Here is a 17,881-nt window from a genome sequence, read left to right as displayed (position 1 = left end):
GTATAGCTGTCGTCGTGTTCGGGAGTCTCATCAGGGTTAGGTCGGGTCGTCGGGATGAGGGCATGTCGTGAATCACTGTCTTCGGCGCGTCCTTGCGTCGTTGGAGGGTTTCCGGTTTTTCGCCGTAGAGCAACTTCACCTCCAGAAGTTGCTGCTTTTAGTTTCCCCCGCGTGGGCTGGGGGACCTTCCACGGGCGAAGTCAGCGTTGCTACGGCGGTTCGGCGATTGGTATGGGTAGGGCGACGGCGAACGGTTGAAACGCGCTGGGTCACGGCTGGTTTGAGATAGATACTCGTCGATCTCACGTGGTCGTTGGCCAGGGAGAGGGCGAGGTGCGTCGACGGAGAAACCACGCAGTCCGAGTCTCTTGTATGGGCAGCGACGGTAAATGTGGTCGGCCTCTCCGCAGTGGTAGCACAGAGGACGGTTATCGGGAGTTCGCCATACGTCCGTCTTCCTCGGCGTCTGGTTTCGGGCTACGGGGGGTCGGGCGGGTGACAGTGGGCGGCGGTACGGCGGGGCCTCTTGACGGCGTGTTGGAGCAGGGCGGGGTCGACGAACAGCCGCGGAGTATGTCATAGCTTGTGGCTCTCGGGGTACCTCGGATGGCGTAGAAGTTCCCAACGCTTGTTGCACTTCTTCTCTAATCACGTCGGTGAGGGAAGCGACTTGGGGCTGCGGCGGCGTTGGGAGAAGTTTCCGCAGCTCCTCTCTCACTATTGCGCGGATAGTCTCGCGTAGGCTGTCGGCCGGGATCCGCGTGCTGCCAAAGTCGTTCTCATTGGCCGCGCCAACAAAGTTGCGGTCATACTGCTTAGCACGCATTTCGAGGGCTTTTTCAATGGTGCTGGCTTCGGTCACGAATTCGGCGACGGTTTTGGGCGGATTTCGGACAAGTCCAGCAAACAGTTCCTCCTTCACTCCGCGCATTAAGAAGCGCAACTTCTTTTCTTCCGTCATTTCGGGGTCCGCGCGGCGAAATAGCTGCTTCATCTCCTCAACAAAGATCACGACACCTTCGTTGGGGTGTTGCGTGCGTGTTTCCAACAAAAGGGCGGCTCTTTCTTTCCGCACGACGGTAGTGAAGGTCTTAGTGAACTCGCTTTTGAACTGAGCCCAGTTTGTCAAGGAGCTCTCGTGGTTCTCGAACCAAGTGCGAGCCGAATCTTCCAAGTAAAAGAAAACGTGCCGGAACGTTTCTGCGTCGTCCCACCTGTTGAATTTCCGGACGCGCTCCAGTTTCTCCAACCATTCTTCTGGGTCTTCTGCGGGGGCTCCTCGGAATGATGGCGGTTCCCGTGGCTGCTGCAGAACGACAGGAGGATTGGCTTGGTTGAGCATGGTGCTGGTTGCGACGTTTTTCTTCTTCGTCTTCTCCGGTAGTAGACCGAACTCGGGTGGTAAATCTTGCACGCGGAGGCTGGCTCTTGTCGGACTGGCTTGGCGGCTTCCAGAGGTTGTAGTGGGCATGAAGGGTGCGTACCCCGCACCTCCACCAGATGTCACGTAGCCAAGGACGAAGCAGTTGTTTGGGAAAGAAACAAGTTTATTGGAGCGAACTTGTGCTCCCCTAACAACTGAAAAGAATACAGAGGCGGCGAAGCAGTGGTCAACAAAGTGACGTACGTGCGTCGGCGAGCGTCGCAGAATCGAATGCCCCGGCGTCTGCTCTGCAGGCTTTTTATCTTTCGGCGCGCGTGGTTCTGGAACCGTCGATTCGCATCGAGAACATTGTAGATGCAAGAAGATTATTCCGGGATGTTCACGTTAGATCGGAATGCTCTCCCTATCTGAACAGATAACACATGCGGCACAGAAAGAAAGAATGGAACACGCGCTTCCCTTGGCACGGAGATAACACAGACCGGCGCAGCCGGGCGGTAAAAGCAAAACACAAATAAACAAACCCAATGCATGGTTCGCGGCAATATGTGGCGCGCGCGCGGACCCCGCAGGTGGTCCCAGTTGACAGCCCCCGGCGGCGGCGGTGCGCGCTTTGCTTCGTCCATTCTCCCGCCTCTGCGGGGTTTCTTTCTTCTTCGCGTTCTCAAACTGAACCCGTCGCAACAGCACCTGTCAGCTATCTTCCCCGAACCACCCCGTGTAGTGCATCGTAAAGACAAGAACTTAAGAGATATGCTTGTTAAGGCTAAAATTGGAGTCACGAAACAACACTCAGGCTGCCGCCCATGCGGGAAAACGCGCTGCAAAATTTGTCCCCTCATCACCCCAACCAACACGGCAAAATCTAACTTTTCCAAATTTTCCTTCCCAATAAAAGAAAGCCTCGACTGTGATTCCAGTAACGTCGTATACAGACTGCACTGCGAAATGTGTGGCAAGGACTATATTGGCCAGACCGAGAATGCATTCCGGCTCAGATTCAACAACCACAAATCCCACGTCACCTCGTAGCCAGATCTACCAGTTTCCAAACATATGCGCCTGCCGGACCATTCCATTGAGCATATCAGAATTACTCTCCTGCAGTCCGACTTCCTCTCTTCTCTCTACCGCGAGCTGAGGGAGTTCTACTTTATACATAAATTCCAGGCATTCACCCATGGCATCAATGAGGACCCGGGCCGCCTCTCATTCTTGCGGCAAGAAGCTGCGCCTTAGGCGGAAATATCGGGGCCTTGCGGGCGGTGGAGGGGGTGAGCGTGGAACCGGGATCGTGCATACAACTTAACAAAAGAAAGTAAGAAGGAAAAAGGGAAACCCCGTTTTTGGGACTAAGTCAAGCAAAACAAACGGGATAGAACGCCCCCCACCCTCCTCCGCCCGTTCGGCAACCAGCACCCGTCTCATCAGTGACCTTGAACAGCTGTGAGCGCTGCCCGCAGGCCCGCTGACGCAGAGTGGCCTGAATTATGACCGCCGCACCGCTGACAGACAAACGGCCGAAGAATGCGCTGCAAACGAAACCAAGTCCCAGTGTTGCTTGTCCCGCGGCTCGCTGGCCGCGCGGCAAAGCTGTGCTACACCACTCGGTTTCGTCGAAGTGGCGTCAAGACGAGAGCTGCTGTAGGCTTAACCAGGAGTGAAACAAAATCGAAAATGGGACAGGAAATTCCGAGTATGGTGCGGGGACCATGCGTCGACTGGGCGGGCCGTGCATGCATGCGGCCTTGCAGTTTGACCGAATCGAAGATCTATGCCTGTGCCGGCACCTTATGTCCGTCTACCTTCACCCTCCCCCCCTTATTTTTTGCCCCTTTTCCCTTCCCGCTGACTATTTTTACACCATTTACGGAGCACGCAGGACTCACTCTTGTTTTTGATTTTGTGTTTGCTTGTGTGCTTCTTGTTATCGTGTTTTGGTGCTGCCTTTTTGTCCGTGTTCTTTCCCCTTCCCTCACCTTCCACCTTTCCAGCCAATTGGAATGCCTCACTTGCTCAAACTGTTTGAAACACCCCTCACCCGCGACCTCTCCTGGAGGGATGAGGGAAGTGATCCTCCCTCACAGAAGTTTTTGTATAAAGGCGAAATGTGAGCAATTAAAATACAGCCCTGAAGAAGGCGTTTCTAACTCCGAAACTGTTGGCAACAAAAAAACGGGAAACGTGTCAGTCGACTTCTTTCACTATATATATATATATATATATATATATATATATATATATATATATATATATATATATATATATATATATATATATATATATACATATGCACACACACACACAATATACTGAGCTTCGAATGTAAGGCAGGGCATGACTTTGACACTACAGATTTTGGAAAAAAGCCTCCTCTTGTATTTGAATAAGTACGGTGCTTTGTACCTGTTCTTGATGACTGTATAGGGACCGGGCAGCTGGACGGGTGGCGCCACCATTTGGCGCTCCCCTCGTCAGTGGAATGAGCCGGTGCATTGGACTACATAGCCTCCCGTTGTTTTTGTCGTGTTTGCTTCGGTGCTTTGTATGTTTTGGTGGCGTTGTGAGCAGACATGTGAGATGAAACGAAGTCTAGACAGATGTGTTGGGTTCTTAGATGCAGTAATGACTACGTAAACTTTTCGGACGCGTCTAAAGTTGGGTATCGGCTGCAATGGCATGAGCGCTTTTTGCAGCAATCTGCGCTTGGCTGCACCCGTTCTGAGTACGAATAAAACTACTATTGTTAGTATTATTTTCTTCTTAAATGCACTAACGGCTACGCAAACTTATTGGATGCTTGTAAGGTTGGGGAAGGGCTACATTGACACGAGCGCTTTTTGCAGCGCTCTGCGCCTGGCTCCTGGCGATCTGGGTAGGAATAAAACTATTAGCAATATTAGAATTCACTTCTACCACTTTAAATTATCTTCACTGGTTTCAGTGACTACGGTTTCCACGCCAGCCTTAGCACTGGGATACCTCGATACGTGTGCTTTAAATAGAAAGGCACCTGCATACGAGATGGATTACCGTGTAGCCGTATGAATGTTGCGGTAGTTTACACTTTCTGTAACCGTGAGCTTTGTACCTTCGGTTTTGGTGAGCGACACTGTGACAGCATGGGAGCCTGAAAGCCGAAGTGGAAATCCCATGTTTGTGGTGGTCATTTTATCAAGAGCCAAAGTTATTCACCAACTCAACAGCCCAAGCTACAAACCATCCCTCCTCCCCTTCCCGTTTTACCACCTGCGTGGAATAAAGGCTGGCACCGATAGTTAAAAAATATGGCAGTGGTAACGTCAGCCGGTGTTTTTTGTAGCTTAAGTATTCTTTACAGAGTACCTAAAAAAATTGTGTAATGCCTGGTGAATACACCAAAAACGCGCAATTAGTTGCCTCAAATATGGGTGCATGAGCCCGAGTCCTCCACCACAGACACATTTCCGACACGCTGGAAAAAGTTTAGATTTGGAGAGGGGGCATGGAAGTTCAAAATTAAACAGCAAAATCATCTAGCCCTCCGTCAAATGATTATGATGGTTGAACATAAAGCTTTCTTCGTGCGAAATCGAATGGGAAATGGTCATAGTCAAAGACGCTGAGATCAAAAGACCAAACTGCGTGCTGGTCAAATTCGACGCTTAACTAGTCAAAGTTTAAATCCAGAAGGCAACCGAGGAAATCCATACGATAGAGCTTTGCGATAAACCATAATCGTCGTTAGACGGAGGTGTGCATGATTTTTCAAGCATAGCTGTGGCATCTTGTAAACCGACCGCAGCATTTAGTTGTGAAGCTGAGTACAGGTTTTGGGCACCCTCCTGTCTTGCGTCCTTCAGCCACGCAGGAATTGGTTTTTGAAAAACCATTTACCAACTAGCCAGCAACCATTGCAATTCTTGTAAAGCAATGCTTCTCCACGACAAGCAATAACGTTCTACGTACTATCATGCGGTATTTATTCTATCAACGATTCCCGATTACTGTAGTAAGAGCATTTCTGTGAAATTAAACACTTTCAACCGTAGGTAATGAAGTTACGGAAGCGTCGTCTGTCACAATTTCTGTTTTTGAGGTAAATCTTCGAAGACACCCCCCAACTTTGTCTTTCGCTTGTGCACGACGTCGTCGCCGTTTCGTCATCAACTGCCAAAGGCCATCGCCGCAGCATTCCTAGATCGGTTGCACACACCGGCTTTTTGGGAGCATTTAGCGGCAATATACTCGTCGATTCGCGAAACTGCATGCAGGCATGAAAAAATTGCATGAAGCAATGAACTTTCACTTCCAGCTTGACTTCCAGCTTGGCACATTGAGCGTCGTCTGCTATTTGTAAATACTGAGTATGGGCGTAAATAACACACATGGCATGCCTTGTAAACGTCACATCCACGCTCAAGATTTACCGATCTGAAAAAAATTCACGTGGGGTTGCGTACGCTTTGCAAGCCGCACCGCAGAAAAACGACAGAAAGCCATGCACAACTACGCTGTGCTGGCCGCCACCGGCATTCCACTGACGAGCGGTTCGCCACGGGCGGCGCTGTTCGCTGAAACGACGGTGGTGCCATACAACGGCCGCCCGGTCCCTATAAAGAGATGGAAAATCTGGTACACTGCCTCCCCTTCACCCACTTCTCTCTCCCCCCCCCCCCCCCCCCTCTCTCTCTCTCTCTCTCTCTCTCTCTCTCTCTCTCTCTATATATATATATATATATATATATATATATATATATATATATATATATATATATATATATATATATATATATATATATATATATATATATATATATATATATATCCCTCTCTCTCTTTGCTGTGCGCAGGCTCACGTGTGTGGATCCAGAGTGTGGTGTGCGCGTCGAGAGCTGCCCCGATCACGTCTGCGTGCCTGCACCGCCGAAAAAAAAAGCCCGCATCAGGTCAAGGCCGGCTGTTGTTGCGCAAGGAGCCACTTCACCGAACAAGAAGAAGAGAGGACGGCCCTCCTCGAAGAAGAAGGCACAGCGTTCAAAGGTGCTCCGTGCCACTTTTGGGGGTACACACATGGGAACTGTATTTTTCGGTCTATTAGTCGCACCAGCGTACAACTTGCACTCCCCCTAGGTCCTCCTACTTTCTTAAAAATTTCGTGGATAACTCACATACCCTTGCATGGATAGGGAGAAAAACGAGTGTGCATCATTTCCTGCATGCATATGGTGCGAACTCGGGTAATGGCAGCTCTCCAGGCACAGCTGCGCCGCTACGTCTGAGGACATGGCCAGCAAAGATGACTGGAAAAGTTCTCAGGGCCAAATGAAAGGCCTTTCAGGTGGTCCTCTTTTAAGTGCAGAGCACTTTAGGGGCTTGCCTTGTCGTAGCTCGCCCCACGGTGTACCGTTGTGACGGTGTCCCTCACAACCTTCAAAAAACAAGCGGCTTTCGTGAACCGCTGGCGCTTTTCATACATCTCCCCGTTATTTAGCGCTGAGAAAACTGCAGGTACATTTGATGAAAATACGTGTAATTAACTGGCAAAAACACTCGTTAGGTTGGTTTTTACTATAGCGGAAAAAAGTGGCAGTGCAACAAAAAATGGTGCGTACCAAACTGTGCTGTGCAACGCCAGCACGTGCGAGTGGAAAAGCAAGCACAAAAAGAACAGATCTCCCGCTGGCGCAGCTTCAGGCAGGGGGCACGCTAGCACCGCGAAGGCGGGAAATTCGAAATGCGTTGGACAAACCTCCGCTGAATTCATCAGGAGAGGGGTGAGACAGGGAGGTGAAGAGCGTGATGGGTGGTAGCAGTGAGCGGATAACAGTGCCACAGCCCGTTATGGCGAATCACTGCTCTGCACTTCCGACAGCTTTCACATTGAGTGGAATGGTCTTAATTTTTTTAAAGCGAAAGCTCTCTTTGTGGGACCGATGGCGTCCTGTTAAAAAAACTAACGCAGTTCCCCATAGACCGGTTGGTCAACCGAAAAGCTCTGATAAGATCTCTGGACAAACAGCGCGTGCATGAAACCGGGCCTCCACTATGTCAAAAAAGCTAATTGAAAATCACGAAAAGGAATGGTTCCAGATAAGATAATACACGCGTCGATCAAGAAAAAGGAGTACAGTAGTACCATAGAGCCTCGTTGATAATTCCCGGTTCATACGATTTCCCGTTTACTACGCGGTCAATGGTGAGCACTAAAAATGCCCCATCGTGCTATAGTGTTTGTTCCCTAGTTACTACATTCCTGGATAAGACTATTTCCCAGTAAGTACCTTCAAAATTGTATCGAACTACGACCGGATGATATGTTTTGCGGTGAACAGAAAAACGTGCTGAGAAGCGTACGGACCGAGCCTCAGCGCGCGCAGCACAATAAGCAGGCGCCGAGTGGCGGTCAGGTCGCCTGGATCACCATGGCAGCTTTCCCACAGTGCTGGGCTTGCCGGATTCACTTGGTAACACGGCTGCCTTTAGCCAACGTTGCCTGTATAACATTGCCCGTCAGGGCAGTGGGAACAGCCTAGCTTCGTGCGCGCTGACGACCTTTCCCCGTACGTCAGTGCTCGAGCTTGACAGAGAGGCAGTGAAAAAACCGGGGAGGCGTAGGTACTATTTTGAGCAATATGAAAGGGAACACAGGAACGCGTAGAAAACACCCTCAGACTCAGCTATGAATGACACGCAGCGGCCGCCCTCGGAAACAAAGTGGAAAGGGGGACGCTGTTCTAACAACTGTTTGCATTCCCGCCGTGCGTCTTATTGGCTGTCGGACGACACCATATTATCGGCGGAATGATGCAAGCTGCTGCTTCGTAGAAATGCCGGCGTAGCGGGAGTGCCAACAGTTAGTGGAAGAGAGCCCTCCTTTCCCCCTCTGTTTTTCTTCACAGCGCCGTCCGCGTATCGCTCCGAGTCCGTTTCGAGGCTGTTTGCCGCACGTTCCTGTGTTCCCATTCATATTGCTCATAATAGTACAGTGAACTTCTGTCTAGTTTATTGTAGTGTAGTGAGCACCACTCCGCTTGCGTTGTTAAGGTGGCTATCGCCGCCTCACAAAGGGTGGATGAATCTGTACATTGTTTCCTATCGTTTGCATGAAGTGGCACTGCCTGGTGGACCAGGTGGGAACGTGGTCTTTGTTTATGGGAAACAAAAAGCAGTGGTTTTGCCGTTTTCATTGTTGCACTGGAGGCATTGCTTCAGCAGTCTGGGTGTCTAGGGAACGTAAGCCTTTGTCACTGAAGCAGTTGTCGACGAGGACCCGAAAAGGAAGCGGATTGAAATCACAAGTGAACTAGGACTGCCCGCATAAACACTCAACATGATCGTTTCTAAGCTCAAGGAGATAGAAGCCAACACAGTAGTGTTCGGTGGGGGGGTTGGATTGATTGGATTGAATAAATTTTATTTAAGCCGGCAGAACGACGTTTTTACGCGCCGCGACGCGGGCCTCGGCGTCGTCCTGGTGGCTACTCATCCGAGACGTGAGCTCGCCGTTGCCGTCTCGCGAGTCTCATGCCTTGCGAGCGCCCGCAGGACCTGCTGGACGGCCCAGTGTTGATTCTCGTAGGTGTAGCTCCTTGCGGCTTCTTGACGTCCTTGTGGTTCTTGACGTCCTTGTGGTTCTTGACGTGGTTCTTGTGGTTCTTGACGTCGCTTCCATTGGGCTCGTGACACAGTTCCATAAGATGTGCGTCTCGTCTGCACTCTCCCTGCAGCAGAGCTGGCACTTGTCAGTCGGGTATGCCTCCGGATACATTCGGTGCATCAGAGCCCAAAACAGGCCCATAGAGCGAAGCACGGGGAACGAATTGCCAACTTTCAACCATCGTCGTGTGGCGTGCCTTTGTGGGTTGGCTTTTTCACGTGACATGTAAGCCACGCAAGAAAGCCGAACACGTGCAAACCTTGCGCCAAACAAGTGTACACTGACTCTGGTGTCTGTGTTAGCTGAAGTGAAACGCTACTTATGTAAAATTTATGAGCAGAAAGGAAGTTTTTTGTCAATATAAGTGGCATGATGGAGGGATCATGAGTTAAAATAGCTGTTCGCAATGCCTTCAGTGAGGCACTGGTCATGCATGCCTCCTGTGTTAATCGACCAGGTTTAGGGGAAATCCCCAAGGTGGAGTAAGTTTCTGTTTATGAAAATTTGATATGCAGTCAAACCCAGGTATAACGAACCCGGATAGAGCGAATTATGCTATGTATCGAACAAAAATATTTCAGTTACGGAAATACATGGGAAACATATTCCTTATAACGAAGTTCACATCGGATATATCGAACTCTGTGCGCCTAGAATGGCCGCCGAAATGCATGGTCTCAAAGCGGCGATTGAGATGTTGATTGGCCGCAACCACGGAGCAAGAGCCGCGACTGAGACATTGCGCGTCGCACGGAGCGACATGACGCCCGACACTTTCCGTAACTGTTTCCGACGCGCGGGACTCACGGAACCCGCCCAGTCAGCGAGTCCGGGCCAAGACAGCAGCATTGGTGAACTGTGGGAAGAGCTCGCCAATGTTCCTGATGATGTCGCAAGTGAGAGCCGTCCGACGCTTATAATGAAGCGCTTTCTGCAGTCGATATGCTCCGCCAATGCTTCTTCCATTTTGGAGGACACGGACTTGAACTGGTGCAAACAATATTTGTGTAGAGAATGCTATGCTAGTTGAAGCCGCCAAAACGAAAGAGTGAAAACAAAAATCACCGCTTTTTTACAAAGTAGGAAATTGGGGCAGAAAGTAGCTTTATTACTTGCAATAGATGGATTACTTTGGGTGTAGTAATCAGCTCGTTATAGGCGGGTTCGGCTATATCGAACTATTGGATATATCGAACTAATCGAATTGCATATTGCAGTTCGCTATAAACGGGTTTGACTGTACACCTGATATGCAGCCATTTGGCTACAAAGGACTAGGAAGAATTTTTCTTCAACTGTGAAGTTTGTAAAAAGCTGTTTAGCTTTCTTGTAGCCGCATGGCTGCATTTTCAGGTGGATGCCGAATTTTCCTTCACAGAAACGTCGTGTCTTGACTACCCAAGTTATTTGTTTGTTAATAGCTATGTCTTAGAAGCTGTATACATACTAAATCAAAGATGTTCGTACTTTAAATTATTATATTTGATTCACAACAGTCAGTTTTTACTATTCTAATCGATTCACAGCCCCAATCTGTTATTTGCGCATCTCTACCTAAATGTTTCATCTAGTGTGAGAATGTGTTAGAAAAATTGCCTGGTGCCACACTAACGCAGCAGAATTCGTGTAGGTTGTATGTATGCAAAAATTCTGTCCTGTACAAACTGAACTTTGTGAACTTTAAAGTGGTCTGATTGTACTTTCTGTGGGGAATATAACACGTTCAAGAATGGGGCCAATTTCTGGTAATAGGCAAGTGCTGTGAAACAGGCATTTGGCCCTCTTTTGAATGTTGCGGTATGTTTAAAATTTCCTATCAGTGCGCACTGTTATGGATGTTTTTCAAGTTATCAAATCGTTCTTGTTACTACAGTTGCACCTCGTTATAAAGAACACTGATATAGCGAATTATTGGCTATAGCGAACTAAATACGAACTTGGTTGGTCACTGTTTATTTCAATGACACTTATTCTTTTATAACAAAACTGAAACCGTGAGAGCTGCGCGCTGTCGGATATAATGAAGAAATATTTGACCAGTGGGCTGAGAAGCTACTTGGAAGAACTCCCGGCGTCCAAAACTGCAGAAGTAAGAAAGGCCCCTTTGTTCCTGGACACTGTGGAAAACTTCATCCTGTTCAGTGCTGTGAATAGCCACTAGGCGAAGAGCACATCCTTCCCCGGAAAAATAGAAATGCAGGGCTGTTTTTTTTTTTTTTTTCAAATAAACTTTCTTCTGTTGTAATTTCTGTTTCGTGTTGTGGTTCATTGAGCTTTAAATGCCACAAGAAGAAAGATAAGGGTTGCCTTGTTTATAGTTGGTTTGAAGACTGAAATAATGTGTTTTTGTATTAAGGATTTTCGCGCAAGCGAGATTACGGATTGGTTTGAACCGATTTTTAGCTCTACTGTTACAACGAATATCGGATATAACAAACTAAATTACTGTCTTGATACTACTACGTTATAACGAGATTCGACTGTATTAGCAAGTTGTCTCTTTCTTTTAGATGCGACTGCATATCATTCACTCGCCTTGTCCCTGCATCCGGCATCATCGGCGTTGTCGTCGGTGTCCGCCCCTCCCCCATTCTCCTCACCGCACCAGCTGCGCTCTCCGCCGCTCACCCCCTCTCCTCTCCGATAGCGAACACTCTCTCGCGAGGGGCATTAGATTGGATTGGATTGGATTGGATTTGGATTGGATTGGATTAAAGTGGATTGTGTTGCGTCATAGCCGCGGCAGACGCACTGGCGCCGACGCGTCCCCTCACCATTATGCGCGCTATAAAACGTGGTGCCTGCGCCGCTCCGCGCCATCATTCCAGCGCCGTTCCTCCACTGTCCAACGCTGCAACGTGAACCCCCTATGCGTTGCATCTACACAGGGGTTCCCGCGAGGGGAGGTGGGAGTTTTTATATAAGAAAAAATACCCGTGGTTGCGGGTCTTGGCGACTTTGAGCCAATAAACTCGTTCAGCAATGTTTAAAGCTTGCTTCAGGGCCGCTTTAAAATAGTTTTGTCGCATTGTGTCACCAAAGATGTAAGCTATTTGTTCTGTCAGAAAGGTAAAGTTGTTGCTGATGTGCACTTTGTTGTAACGTGTTTTTTTTTTTTCTTCAATGATCTGGCTTGAGCAACATGCCCCAGGCTACTCAGCTGTGCGAGGTCATTCAGATGCTTAGCCATATTTTACAGTTTCAACTAAATTCGTGTATAATTTCACATTGCTGGGAGATCGAAGTATGTTGGCCAATGTGTACTTTTGCGCATTACTCTGACGTAGTAATACTTTTTGTTTTCAGTTGATTGCCTTAAAACGGCTGTTTTTAAGTGTTGAGAAGTCATCGTCCTTTTTTTACATTTTTTTTTTTTCCAGCACACTCAGACGGTGTCCTCATCTCGTGAGGGTTCCGTGAGCTTATTCTTGTCAATAACCAATGGCAGCGCCGCGTCGACGCAGGTCAACCACAGATGGCAAGCTGAAAAGGTGGGTTGTAGACTGCGAAGTGATGGGCACGTCAAAACGAATAAATTATTCCCTGTCTTGTTTCAAGACACTTTTCCAATGAACCCAAACCACCTTGTGTAAACTGGAGTGTGCGTCGACATCAATCCCTTAGCCTGAGTGGAAAAAATGTGACAAGAAATTTAGAGCCCTTTTACCGGTGGGAAATTGGAAGACCAGCAAAAAATGTTTTGGTGATGCGGGTTCGATTCCCGGCCGCCGCCGCCGCTTTTCTGATGGAAGCGAAAAGCAAAAACGCCCGTGTTTACGTGACTTTGGTGCACGTTAAAGATCACCAGGTGGTCAAAATTAATCCGGGGTCCTCCACTAAGGCGCGCCTTATTGCCTGCGTTGCGTCGGTGTGTTAAACCCTATGATCAAAGTCAAAACTGCTTTGGTGGGCAACTATATTGAGTTATGTTCGGTGACTTCCTGTATTCATAGAATGAAAACAGATACGCATAATTTCTCTAGAATTAATTCTAAACTGTTTCTCGTATCATTTGTTTCAGGGTAGTTTCGGTTAAACAAGGGTCACGGCCGTTTTTCGTAACCATCCTGCTTTTGCGGGCAGGCTTGTTTTTACAGCAGACAGGAATTCTGTAACGTTTACAATTTCAGTGTGAACTACCTTACTACGAAAGGAAAATGATCATCCTAGCAGCCAGTTTCAATGTGTTTTTTTTTTTTTCCAAGACACCTACACATAGTATCGAGAGCTACAGAGCCTTTTACATTAGCCCTGGAGTGAGTGCGTGCAATGATTTGTCGATGCGACCCAATAGATACACGCAATTTTGGTCGGAACCTAGTGCAAGACAGCTTCGGTGTAAAAACACACTGAAGAAAAAGTCACTGGCAGCACCATTTTGTAAGTGCAGAGCCCTTTAGGGGCTCGCCTTGTCGTCGTAGCTCGCTCGCTGGACCCAAGTAGAGCCACACGGTGCTCCGTCGGAGCGCCTGTCGTTGTTGCATACCCAGAGGCTTCGCCAGCCAAGCAGTTTATATGTCACAAGTGTTCGAAACTCGTTAACCACTGGCACTTGTCATACATCTCCCTGTTTAGCGCAAAGGAAACTGCAGTTACATTTGGGGCAAAATATACGTAATTAACCTGCAGCGCTCACGTTCATTTAGTTAGGAACGCTCGTTGAGTTGGTTTTCACGATAGTAAGTGAAAAAAAGTGGCAGTGCAACGGCGGCACGTGCGGGAAGAAAACCAAGCACAAAAAAGAGCAGAATTCCCGCTGGCACACTTGGCAACGGCAGGAAATCTGAAATGCGTCGGGTGGTAGCAGTGAGCAGATAACGGCGCTACAGCCCATTTATGGCGAATCACTGCTCTGCACTTCCGACTGCTTTCACATTGAGTGGAACGGCTTTAATTTTGTGATTGGTTGCTGCTTGTTTTGTCCATCCTCTCAGTGGTTGACGTGCTCGCAACTGGTTACTTTTCCTCTCTCTCGCACTTGTTTGCTGACTTTGTTTGCCAGCTTCGTCAGTTTGAAGATTCATTTTGACGTTCTGCAGTCTGTAACTTTCCTTCTCAGGAGACAGTGAATTGCCTATTTTTCAAATAAGACCGCAAAAGATAGACACCGAACATATGAAGAATAGATGGGATGAGCACTCGGTCTTTCTATTCTTCGTCTTTCAAATGTCCATTTTTTGCACTCTCTTTTTTTTTTAAGAATCACGAAGCAACTCACCCAACCGCACATTTCATTAATGTGATTAGTATTTTTATTAACTGCAAGTGTGGGTGTCTCGGTGCCTTCACACCCTGTGTTTTATCGCAGTGCAAACTTCAAATCAAAAGAAATTCATTGGTTTATTTCATAGGCAGAAAACCTTTTTTTTAGCAGTCTTCATAAACAGGGATGTGAAGTTGTGTACAAATAGAACGCGATCACGAAAATTATGCACCAAAACACACAAATAGTGCGATGTCTATCCATGCAAGTCAAATTGACGCGTGGGTTGATTACAGTAACAAAACGGGGAAAGAGGTTTTCCATATGTGCCCAATACTACGCCATTATTGGTCCTTTAAAAGCAGTATTTTTCGTTTTTCATGTTGTGTTCGTATTTTATTTGTCTATGACTGTACATCTAGTAGGTATGCCTGGCATGTGGTCTGGTTTAATGTGCATCATGTTCCTCCCGTTTTCTTGCTCCGCGCAGGGCTGTTTGACGAGAAGTGTGAACTGCATTCCCAGCGGGAGCAACGCTCGGCTCACCACCACACCTGTTCCTGCGTGCCAGTCTGGTTCTACCAGCAACCCTTCCCACCAGAAGCGGCTTTGTGAACCACAGCTTGTGACTCACCCACGCAATTTTTCACCATACTTGGCCAGCCTTCTGTCAGACAGTAGGGCGGTGGAACAGGGGTTGACGGAACACAAGGACAGTGGTAGGGAAAGTGCGACCGGGCTGCTAGCAGCTTCAGATCAAGAACCTTCGTCTCCACGAGTACCGGAGGTCGAGGAGATGAGCTACTGGAATGCGACAAAGATAAAACAAGAGGTCGCAGAATGTGAAAATGATGACTCCGTGGAACATCGGGCCGAGCCATGCGAAGTTTCAAACGAGGAACTTATCCTGCCGGATGTACCTGATACTGCGGGCTTATTTAACGGGACGAGGATAAAAGAGGAGGTTGAGAATTGCGAGGACAACTTGGCGAACCAGAAACATCTTGTAACAGAAGAATCGGAGGCAGTGGGCTTACTGGGTGCAACGTGGATACAGCAGGAGCTCATGAAAGGGGAAGACAACTGTGTGGAACATTGCACTGGACCCCCTGTATCTCACCGGCCGGAGGAACCCAATATAAAGCAGGAGCCGATGGAATGTGGTGACAGCAGTGCTGGGGCAGTTTTCGTTGTGCCCCTTGTGGTGCCAAAACAAGAATCGCCGTCGCTGCAACAACCAGAGCTGCTGATGGACCCTGGGTACCTGCTGGCTCGATATGAGGCAGATGGTATTGCAGGTATCACGCAACAGGAGGACTTTGCAACATAGTGCGCTTGGTGGTGGTACAACTAGGATACCCTTACACTGACATGAAGAAGAAACCAACATCACGAAGCCCTTAATGGGTTCGGAACGAGCTGCAAGCTGAGTTTGCATCAAAGTTAAGTAGTGCATGCTTGAAGGGACAGACAGCCGATTTTTGGCGAGAATATTTTCTTTATCCCGAATGGAAGGGCATCACTTAAAACACCTTAACCCAAAACGGTTTGGCTGGTAGCGCCCTAGAACTTTTGAAATCGGAATTTTTAGATCTAACAGCCATACGTGGCCCACCAAGAGGAATGCTAGCAGCCTTGACTGTGAGCTGTGCGACAACATACTTTTAACTGGACGCGAGATTAAGAGGGGCATTCAGAAATTTGTCTCCGGCTAAAACAACAATAATGTGCAACCTCTCCTATTCCTTCGTGCGGTTTTCGAATCGCGCATTGAAACGGACGGCGTTGTTTGGACCCGTACGGTAGTGGCATGTTTAGACACTTCATGATGCCACCTTTGAGACTTTGAGAATCATTTTCACCTGTTTTAAACTTTTTTGACGTATATAAAACTCCAGTATATGACTTTCATATCAGCTGGAGGACATGCACATGCACTTCACAAAATTCGGTTGTCTACCTTTAAAGGGACACTGAAGTGAATTTGTCAAGCTCCCGTTTTTGCTTGCACTGCGTAGACTGGCTCAAATTAGCACACTTTTCATCGTGTATCCGGTTGACAAGTCGGTAATTATTTTACAAAGCGCGAAAGGAAAAAAACTACCATGCGCGGTTTGCGGCGGCCGCACCAACTAAAGGCTGTGACGACGAGAGGAGACGCACCGTGATTGGACGATGTCCAAGGTTAGCCTTCAAACAAGTTTCGGTTTCGGTTCTGTAAAACAACATGCTTGACATCCGGCAGCATCGTTGGATGGGCATTCTCGATATCTCAGTAAGCATTGTACCGCGCTTCTGCCATGTTGTCTGCTGTGAAATGCATAAGCCTCCCAGGACGGCTTGGAATCTCGTAGTGGTCACTAGCCGAGGCCTACGCAGTGAATGAACGTCCTCCACGTCCCCGCAGACGCTCAAATGCCATGCGCTTCTCCCCCATATTTGGAGCTTGCTTCACTCATGCCTGTATCGTAAAATGCGTGTTCGCACAAGGCCAAGGGTCTGTTGCTTCTGGCCTGTGCCCCCTGCCCGCAAGCCGTCGATGCTTATGGCAACAGCACGCCAACAAGAACTCGCTAGCGCGTCAGTGTCAGCTTGCGCGCGTTCTGTGAACTAGTTCGTGGAGCAGTGAACGTTACGATCCAAAAAAAGGTGAACTCAGTATCGAAAACATCGACCGAAAATGAAAAGTCAACTTAAAAAAAAATTACCCTCGGGGATTCGAACTCGTGACTTGCAAAACACTTGCAATAACATAGGTACCTAGCGCTCCAGACCACTAGGCTACGGGCAAGCGCTGCTGACCTCGGAAATATAAGTTACATAATGTATAACCAGTTTACACTTTTATTTAGTTTTACCATTTCAAGCAGCTTAGGTGACCATTTGTTGTATAGCGCTCGTGTAGTAAGCGTCCAAGTTTCCACAATATCTCATGTCTAGCAATTGCATTTCTTAGACGGAAAAGCATTCGCAGATGCGTAGTCGTGCTGCTGACCGCTGTGCTTGTTTGCCCAGAGCAAAAAAGTGCTTCCTGCATCCTAGTTTTACGCTGTACGGTAAAAGTATCAGTTGATTTTATTTCCTTAGTACCTATATTGACTTCGCTGACTCTTCTCCCTCATTCAAGTGGCCTTAGATTTTCCTACTGGCGTACAAGTCAGCGAAGCGTCGCATGTGCGCTTGTGCAGCGCTTGTGTGAAGCGACCTTGACTTGTAGCTAGATACAGTGTACAAACTAACAAAGTAAAGAAAGGCGCATTCTTCCATTCACAAACGTGTTGTGACTTAGTTTCAACTGAACGAGCGAATTGCAACGACCAGTTGACGGCCAGCGGACTAAACGCTGGGCCGACTGACTGTCAGAAGGTCAGCGAGCCGTGCAGTAGCGCAGCCAATTGCCAGCACATCTCCTCCTGACGTCACACGAAAACGCCACAGAAATTGGGCGAGGGTGCAGAGAGGAGGACAGCATTTTCGAATTGATTTTTCTACTAAATAAATTTGCGTAAACGCGCTCAGAGTGGTCGAAACAGGGCCTAGGGACTCCGGACTAAAATTTGCGCTCGTAATCCTGCAATGTTTAAAATCACTTCAGTGTCCCTTTAATGTTGTGCTATAGCCAAAAAGGTGGTCGGAAAAACTTCATTTTTTGTGG

At 48.0% G+C, this 17,881-nt stretch overlaps 1 protein-coding gene across 8 annotated transcripts in view; it reads left to right on the top strand.

Annotated features, from left to right (window-relative positions):
• The window catches only part of LOC144142871 (uncharacterized), a 32,870-nt gene extending 15,597 nt beyond the window's left edge, over nt 1-17,273 (top strand). For 6 of the 8 annotated variants that reach the window (XM_077674694.1, XM_077674688.1, XM_077674691.1 and 3 more), the window contains 3 exons: nt 6,217-6,406; nt 12,404-12,514; nt 14,717-17,272. In XM_077674694.1, coding sequence (XP_077530820.1) covers nt 6,217-6,406; nt 12,404-12,514; nt 14,717-15,556 — 1,141 coding nt within the window. In that variant the 3' untranslated portion in view covers nt 15,557-17,272. Of the gene's footprint in view, nt 1-6,216; nt 6,407-12,403; nt 12,515-14,716 lie in introns of all 8 variants that reach the window. The other 2 variants (XM_077674692.1, XM_077674693.1) reach the window with 1 other exon arrangement.
• The last annotated feature ends 608 nt before the right edge of the window (nt 17,274-17,881 follow it).

Source organism: Haemaphysalis longicornis, unplaced genomic scaffold (genome assembly GCF_048455015.1).
Source record: "Haemaphysalis longicornis isolate Haplotype H1 unplaced genomic scaffold, Haemaphysalis longicornis Haplotype H1 scaffold_6, whole genome shotgun sequence".
Lineage (NCBI taxonomy): Eukaryota > Metazoa > Arthropoda > Arachnida > Ixodida > Ixodidae > Haemaphysalis > Haemaphysalis longicornis.
This window is presented reverse-complemented; position numbering and strand designations above follow the sequence as displayed.